The sequence below is a fragment of the Oryzias melastigma genome, linkage group LG7 (assembly GCF_002922805.2).
Source record: "Oryzias melastigma strain HK-1 linkage group LG7, ASM292280v2, whole genome shotgun sequence".
Lineage (NCBI taxonomy): Eukaryota > Metazoa > Chordata > Actinopteri > Beloniformes > Adrianichthyidae > Oryzias > Oryzias melastigma.
This window is the reverse complement of record NC_050518.1, coordinates 4,835,692-4,844,461: the sequence shown is the minus strand read 5'-3', so window position 1 is coordinate 4,844,461 and position 8,770 is coordinate 4,835,692. Positions and strand designations below refer to the sequence as shown.

General features: G+C 35.5%; 1 protein-coding gene across 3 annotated transcripts in view; it reads left to right on the top strand.

The window, feature by feature from the left end:
* The first annotated feature begins 1,554 nt into the window (after positions 1-1,554).
* alas2 (aminolevulinate, delta-, synthase 2) overlaps positions 1,555-8,770 on the top strand; it is a 9,305-nt gene continuing 2,089 nt past the window's right edge. Inside the window, exons 1-8 of one of the 3 annotated variants that reach the window (XM_024293679.2) lie at positions 1,555-1,709; positions 2,478-2,829; positions 2,956-3,000; positions 3,150-3,372; positions 4,762-4,946; positions 5,143-5,322; positions 6,947-7,111; positions 8,138-8,406. In XM_024293679.2, the coding sequence (XP_024149447.1) occupies positions 2,499-2,829; positions 2,956-3,000; positions 3,150-3,372; positions 4,762-4,946; positions 5,143-5,322; positions 6,947-7,111; positions 8,138-8,406 (1,398 nt within the window). In that variant the 5' untranslated portion in view covers positions 1,555-1,709; positions 2,478-2,498. Of the gene's footprint in view, positions 1,710-2,477; positions 2,830-2,904; positions 3,001-3,149; positions 3,373-4,761; positions 4,947-5,142; positions 5,323-6,946; positions 7,112-8,137; positions 8,407-8,770 lie in introns of all 3 variants that reach the window. The other 2 variants (XM_024293678.2, XM_024293677.2) reach the window with 2 other exon arrangements.

The following is an 8,770-nucleotide window of genomic DNA, read 5'->3' as shown; positions in this document are numbered from 1 at the left end:
TGCTGGTGGAAAGCGGGAACACAGACTTTAAAAATAAATAAATCATTAATAACAATAATACTAATAATAATAAACGACAACAAATAATATATTCTCTTGGTATCAATATAATTATTTTTTTATTTGGTTTTATAATGTTCATATGGTCCTATTAAAAATTTTAACTGGTTTGTTAGTGATTATTTTCTCACTGGAAGCATTGCCTAAAAAGGACACGTTGAAACCCTGGCTTGACCAGACAAATTCAGAAGGTTTTTGTTTGTTTTTGATTGCACATCAGATCCTCCAGCTGCCGCAGATTTACTTTAATTAAATTCAAGAAACACAAGAGTTTCTGTTATAATGAGTTGTGTGTTCCTTCATCCATTTTTTTCTTTTACTAGTGAATAAAAACATGACAAGGCGAGTGTAAATTCCAAAATATTTTATAATTCATACATGTCAATGCAATAAGAAAAAGTTGCTCTGACTAAAACCACTCTGACAGCAGATTAAGCCTTTTGCCATCATTTTGATTTATTTTGACCTATCTGACATGTCAAAAATCTAAAAAAATATAATTAATTAGTTATGTTTGAAGTTTTCTTCAAAGCCAAAGAGCCACAATGACAGAATAAAAGAGTCTCATTTAGCTCTGGAGTCTCAGGTTGACACTCCTGGTCTAAGAACAGAGATGAACAGTTTAGTATGTTTAGTTTAGCTTAACAATCAGATATTGTTTATATTTTGTGACTAATTTTATGTATTTGGACAATTATCAGTGTGAGGTTCGTTGAGACATCTTTATTGTGTTAAATTGGACTATATAAATAACAAAATTAGCCTGATTAAAAAATCATAATGACATATTGAGTTTACACTATTCTGTTTTTAAAAATTAATTACTTTAAAATTTAATTTAGCTGAATTATAATCACATTAAAATATGGTGCATAGATTATTAATATCGTATGAAATACGAGTTTAAGTTCTTTTTAATCAAGTTTTAAAACTAATATTCTATCGTGATTCCAATTCATAAATAATGACATAATCACAACACTGCTCCACCGGTTTATAACTTTAAACTTTTGCCTGCTTATGAAATTTCTTATTTATGCTTGAATTATTTGGAGAAAAAAAGTCCTTATTAGATACATTACTTAAATATTATATAATTTATAGCCACTACTTAAGAGATAATTACTGAAATAATAATGACTATAGTTGGAGTTTTCACAGTATGAATATTAGCTGCTATGAGTGAGGATCTATAGATTTGGAATAAAAAAAAAGCAAACTAAGCAATAAAGGTCTCTTAAGAACACAATTCAATATACTAAATTATTTTAAGTAAATTTGTAATGTTGTTTGATTGAATTCCAAGAGGAGCTAAAACTCCATTTTCCCACAGTCCACTTGAAAACTCCTTGCAGATAATTTAGTAAATAATTCTAAAGGTTGTCCTAGGTTTTTGTTAACTAAAATATCCCTGGTTAGACAGATGGTTGAAGCTGGACCGAGGGTCTCTAAACTTTATTAGGACCCCATCTTTATCTTTGCACCTCCCACATTCACACAATCAACCGCCTCGAGCTCCAAACGTCATTGGATGGGTGGGAGAGGGGATGATTGCGTAATGTTCCTAGAATTCAACTAACAAATGTTGACACCTCCCTATCATCTGCCTATTTGCTGTTCTGAAGTTCGTCCTCAGTGCAGGTCAACAGGTGAGCCTCGTCTTTATTTATGGTTATTGCCATCTCTTTCATGATCATTTGCAATATTTTAACTTTTGCTGTGGTGTGTTTGCTGAAATTAAGGAAATATGCATTTTTTATGTATTTTTGTGCATCATATTATGTTATTTTTTAATTAGTTTGCTTTGTAGTTATTTTTTATTAATCTGTGTAAAAAAAAATAAAAAATAGAAGAATTTTATAAACAAAACAGCAGCAAAGATGACCTCCAACCACAAGAAAAAGCCACAGATCCCAAGAACTATTTTATCAACACAACCCAGCGCAGATAATAAGACTATTTGTGAATCCAATCAAGTAAGAAAAAAAAAACAATAAAATAGATTTTTTTGTAAATTAGTGAAGCAAAGACAAAAACTTCACCATTTGGTTGTAAGAATTTTGGAAATAAGGTGAAATTTTCCTGTTCCGATGAAGTTGATTTGATGACTTTTTCGGTAATCAGGAGGTGAAGCCCATCAGACCGCTCTAGAGCGCCTGCAGAGTGAAGATAAGCCGCAGCGTGTCACACCCTCCAGAGGGCACCTCCTGCTTTGTGTGGTCAAACATTCATCGCGTTTGTACCCGCACATGCAGTTACAGGCGTGACATCTTCACCGGGATGATATTTTAGTTTTTCTTTGATGGTCGTGATGGAATTTGTACTGAAACTGTGCTCTTTTCTCAAAAAAATAAATAAATAAAACAGACAAATCAATTTCAAAAATATAAACATTCCACTTCTCTGTTTATATGTAGAGTAAGAACAGTTGCAGCGTCATGGCTGCCTTTCTTCACCACTGCCCCTTCCTGAAGTCTGCTCCAAAGCCAGCCCTGAGAAGAACCGGAGCCTCCCTGCTGTCTCTGGCTGAAAAATGCCCCATCATCACTCGCCAGATCACCGTGAGCGGCCCGGCCTCTCTGGACTCCAAGCTGAGCAGCCCCACCACAACATCTAAGCACAAGCAGCTTTCCACGGTGGAGCAAAAGAGGCAGTTTGCTCAGACCGCCACTCATGTGGCGGCGTCCATGTCCAAGGCCTGCCCTTTTGTGTCCTCTCAGATCGGAGTGGTACAGGCCAGTCCTGAAGTGCAGGAGGACGTGCAGGATGGTAAGACCTGGACACTGTTTACAAAATCACAGAAGATAAGTAGAACATTTTATAAAGATTCTCTTGTTTCTTGAGGTCTGATGAAGTCTCTGCTGAAAGGTTTAAAAGACTCCATGTTTCCATCAGGATCTGACCTCAACAGCATCACACATCTCCTCAGAGACAACATGGGTGAGACTCCCAAACCACAACTACTAGCATTTATTTGTTTTTTAATAAATGTTAAAATAAAATTTGCTGGTAAAAAGCTGTATTTTATGACTTTCATCAATGAAAGTCTTCCTGCTGCTTTTTGACTGTTGTATCAACCATCTCCTCAGTGGGTCCCAGCTATGACTACGACCACTTCTTCACTGAGAAGATCTCTGAGAAAAAGAAGGACCACACTTACAGAGTCTTCAAGACGGTGAACCGAAGCGCCAAGACCTTTCCGTTTGCCGAGGATTACTCCATTCCTGGGAGGGCGGGCGCCCAGGTGTCTGTGTGGTGCAGCAATGACTATCTGGGGATGAGTCGGCACCCCAAGGTCCTCGGTGCCATCAGGTAGAGAAGAGACAACATTGTACTTGATTACAGTCATGGTGAAGTTCCAATAGCATCCAAATGAATCAATAGTCTGAACTTTTATCCACTGAGTACCAATCCTAATAATCAGTCAATGTCAATTTCTATTTAATAAGATGATCTTTCACAACCACAAGTCCCCAAATATCAGAGTTTGAAGCCATGAGTTTATTTTTTAGTGTGCAAAAAGGACTTTTTACCTTTTAGTATTTACCTTTACTTAGGTGATGGTTAAAGATTTGTTAAAGCTCAATCCGACCATCATTTCATCTATTTTCAAAGCATTCCTAGAGGTCTTTTAATTAGGATGTTGCCATTTTTAGCCAAATTTCAAAAAATGTCTTTTTCTAGGACATAGTTTCTGCAGAGTGGCAGGAGTTTGATAGAAATTTGCCTCAAAGTTTTGTGGACTGTTACTAAACTTCGCCCTCTTTTACTGTCACCCACAATGGAGAACTCAGTTTCCCACTAGCTTACAGCCCCTCACACCCCAACTTAAAGATCCATTGTTGATTTTGGGCTATATAAATAAAATTGAATTGAATTGAGTTAACATTACCGGTGCAACAATAATGGCGAGCAATTTTGGACCTATCCAGCCGTACAGTTTTGACGAGGAAGACGTTCATGGATCTAGTCGTCTACAATTAGATGCATGTTTTTTTTTTTTTTTTTTTTTTAATGATACAATCTTTTTCAAACTGGATTTTTTTCCACTCCTGATTCACAACTATTTGAAAAAAGAAATACTCAGAAATGTATTTTTAAGCTTAACTTTCTTTCTACATGAGAGAAATTCTATAAAAAACATGTTAAAAACACAGTTTCATCGAAGTTGCTTTTTAAAGATATCCAGCCAAAAATCCAACTTAACAATAAATCTAAGCTGTCAGTCAAATACGAAGTCCAAGTTCTTTCAGATTTTTCATTTAACACCTTAAACTGTGATTGTGTGAATGAATAAAGTACTTTGGGCCTTCGTAGAAGATAGAACAGGCCTATGCAAATACGCCATTTATCTGACTCACAAACTTAAAAATGTTTTATGGACATCCTGTCAAGCAAGTGACAATATTTTTGAAGAATTTCAGATGATCCAATAATGATAATAACATAATTAATTGGGGCTAGATTTCTATTTTTGTATTTACATACTGAATTTCAGTACATTTATTGTGCAAACATGGTCAATAGAGCAAAATTTGGTGAGCTATCATTGTTGCCTCATTTAATATGAAAGCATTTGGTGTGAATCTAACTGAATTAAATCACTTTTCATTAATTAACTGCAAATTGTTCAATAATTATTGTGTTGTTGTTCGATTTCGATTGTATTAGTTCTCTAAAATGTGGTTTGGATGTCTTCAGGGAAGCCCTGGAGAAGTATGGCGCCGGTGCCGGTGGGACCAGGAACATCTCTGGAACCAGCAACTTTCACGTGGCTCTGGAGAGAGAACTTGCTCAGCTGCACAGGAAAGACGCTGCGTTGGTGTTCTCCTCCTGCTTTGTGGCAAACGATTCCACCCTCTTCACTCTAGCCAAGATGCTGCCAGGTACTGAAATCTGAAAAAAAGTGAAAATTTGCCGCTTTTAAATGGCAATCCTCATTATTGACCACAAAATTCCTCATTCATGTATTGAAATGTTTCCAACATGCACACAGAATGAAAACAAATCCGAATTCTATGTCAGAAATGAAAGGTAGAAGTTTTTCTTACTGATTCACTGCGGGTTCTTTGTGATGAACAGGGTGCGAGATCTACTCTGATGCAGGGAACCACGCATCCATGATTCAGGGCATCAGGAACAGTGGAGCCAAACGCTTCATCTTCCGTCACAATGACAGGCGACACCTAGAGGAGCTGCTGCAACGCTCCGACCCCAAGACTCCCAAAATAGTGGCGTTCGAGACTGTTCACTCAATGGACGGTGAGTTCAATAAATGAAATCTGCTTTAGTTATGTTAGAAGACAAAACATGATGGCAGCTTTGGAGTAGATTCATTTTCCTTCTCTGACATCTCAAATCAGGCTCCTCGCCACAATTTAATACATTTCCAGTTCTGTCCTTCTGTTCCTGCCAGCGTTCTCATTACTGTTCCTCCTGCAGTTGTGGTTTCTATGCAACAGTCTGATCATTCCTACAAAGCCCTGTCTGAACATTTGAAGTGCAGATGCGCCTGCTGCTTGAACTCGTGAAGGCATTGATCTGGATTCTGGCTTTTCAGGCGCAGACAACTTTAATGAAGTTATTCTTTGCGGCAGACCAAAACCCTATTATATATATATTTTGTGGTCCTCATGAGGGACAAGTCTGATAGAAACTTTTTATGACTAATCTTTAAGAAGCTCTGAATAATTTAGTGCTTTCTTCCTACAGTACCTGTAGGATGGAGTCCTCCTGTTTTGTTTTTGTTTTAAAGAGATTACCAAATGCACCGAGACTATAGGAGATGTAAAAGTACAACTTCAAATTCTGATCACTTTTTATGTGATTCAACTTGGCTTACTTTCCATTCACATTCCAACTTTTATGAATAATTGGTTTCCTCTATTCTTAAAAAAAAAATCAGTTTTTAAATGTATCCCTTTTATTAATAATAATAGTAATTGTTGTTATTGTTATTGGTAGTAGTATCTTTATTTTATGGTGTATACTAATTTTGAGTCCATTGTTTTTCTAATTCTCAATTTTCTTTTTAAATTGTTTTTTATTTTATTTTTTATTTAAGAATAATCGTATTTTTTGTTTTATTTTATTTTTTGTCTTTTTAATGTTAACTATTTTTATCATTTTTATTTATTTATTTATTTTCATAGTTATAATATTATTTTAAATTATTTAGTTTAGTTTAATTTTATTATTATTATTTTATTTTATTAGTTAGGGTATTATTTTTTAAATGCAATGACTATTTTTTATATTTTTATTTTTACAATTTTATTAGTATATTTTTTCACCATATTTGATGTTATTTATTATCAGTCAGTTTTTTATTCTGCTTGATAATAATTTTTTATTTCGTCATTTTTGTTCTCTTTTATTTTTAATTATAATTTATTTTAGTATTATTTTATTTCATTTTTTGTTTTATTAGTATATTTTCCATCCATCCATTTTCTTGGCCGCTTTGTCCCTTTCGGGGTCGCGGGGGTGCTGGAGCCTATCCCAGCTACTGATGGGCGAAGGCGGGGTACACCCTGGACAGGTCGCCAGTCTGTCGCAGGGCTTAGTATATTTTACAAAGTATTATTATTTTTTTTATTTATCTATTTTTTTTTACAATTTTTAATTATACTTAAGATGTTATTGCTATTTTTTCTTGTTTTATTTTTGTTCTGTTATTTTTATGTTATCATTGTGTTTTTATGTTATTATTTTTATTTTTTATTGTAATTCATAATTTTTTTTATCAATATACCTTTTCAGAAAAATGTTGTTTTCCACATGCAGAATATTTTTGACTTGTGATCCAACAGATGACAGTTCAAGGTCTGTGCTGTTCCCCCAAACCCAGTTTTATTAATAGTATCTTCTTCACTGGGGGTGTCAGGTGCCATCTGTCCTCTGGAGGAGCTGTGTGATACGGCCCATCGTTACGGCGCCCTGACATTTGTTGATGAAGTTCATGCTGTTGGCCTGTATGGAGCACACGGAGCTGGAGTGGGCGAGAGAGACAACATCATGCACAAGATCGACATAGTTTCAGGGACCTTGGGTGAGTCACGCTTCTTGAGCATCAGAAATGTTGCTGAAAAAAAGTAAAATCCTACTTTCTTTTTGAGAGTCTGATGAAAGGATTTTCAGAAAATCCTTGCAGTCGATCCCTTCAGTAGGAGTAAGTCAAACAAACTTCAGCAGAGGAATGTTGTATCTTTTTGGATCTTTTCCCATTTGCTCAAACTGAAACCATCAGATTGCCAAAATAAGAGCGTCACTCCCACCAAGTGAGATAATACTGCTCAAGAGCTGGGGGCAAGAGAGGACCGAGCTCTCCTCAAGGGAGAGGTTTTTATCAGCTGGGTGTCACTATCTGGTTCTACTGATAAGACTATCCGCCAGCAGTCTGTGCGGTGTAATTTCAGGACAAATGCGAGGTTTAACATGCATTATTTTGACTAATATTTCAGGTATACAACATTAATTCTTACGGCAACAGGTTAGATTTTCCTGAATTGGAGTCATGATAAAATATTAGTTTCAAATTTAGATTAAAAAGAGCTTAACTTGTATTTTATGTGATATTAATAATCTAAGCACCATATTTTAATATGATTATAAGTCACCAAAAATACAATTTAAAGTAGTTAATTATTAAACATAGAAAAGTCAAAACTCAATATTATTTGTATTTTGTTTATTATTGTAATTTATTGTATTTTAGTGCTATTGATTAGTGTTTATCTGTTGTTTGAGCTCTAAAAACAAAACCATTAACCTGTTGTGGGAATAACTTCTAATAAGTTCAAATATTTAAGTTTTTAGTACAACATAAAGGTATTCTCACAAAATATTTTCAGATGCAATATCATTTTCTTTTTTCAAGATGCAGAAAATATTTTTAACAAACCAGTTCTTCAAAGTAGACCTTATAATAAATCTCTTTAATATGTTCTGGTGTTAAATTTTTTTGAAAAAAATAAAATTGGACACCTTTATTAGAAAATAAGTTTCGTAAAAACATGAATCAAAAATAAAACTAATAGTTTGATGGACGCTTAAAGACTTTTTTCCTTTTTTCAAGGCAAAGCATTTGGTTGTGTAGGAGGTTATGTTGCCAGCAGCGCCGCTCTGGTGGACACAGTTCGCTCCTACGCCGCCGGATTCATCTTCACAACTGCTTTGCCCCCCATGGTTCTGGCTGGAGCCCTGGAGTCTGTCCGGGTCCTGAGGAGCGCTGAAGGTCAGGTGCTCCGAAGAGCTCACCAGAGGAACGTGAAGCACATGAGGCAGCTGCTCATGGACAAGGGCTTACCTGTGGTCAACTGCCCCAGCCATATCATTCCCATTCGGGTAAAATAATGAGCGATACCATTTAATATCTCAGTATCTGCTGAATTTATCTGAATGCTTAAATATAAAACATTTAAAGTGCATTTGAAGGGAGTTTTAAGATGCTGGAAACGTGACAATCACATTGTAAAGTCTGAGGCTATGAGTTCCCTCAATACTCCCCCCCCCCAAAAAACAACAGATTTCTGGGAAATTTTCAAGACAATGGAGTTTCAGATCGTAGAAAAGTGACTAACGTTTTCTAGTCAGTAGTGCACCAAGTAGTGAGGTAATTCCGACACAACCTGATTGGGTTGGCTGTCGAGCACAGCCTGACATTAACTAAAGAAAATTCTTAACCTCTTTAGATCCAAGCTAATTTATG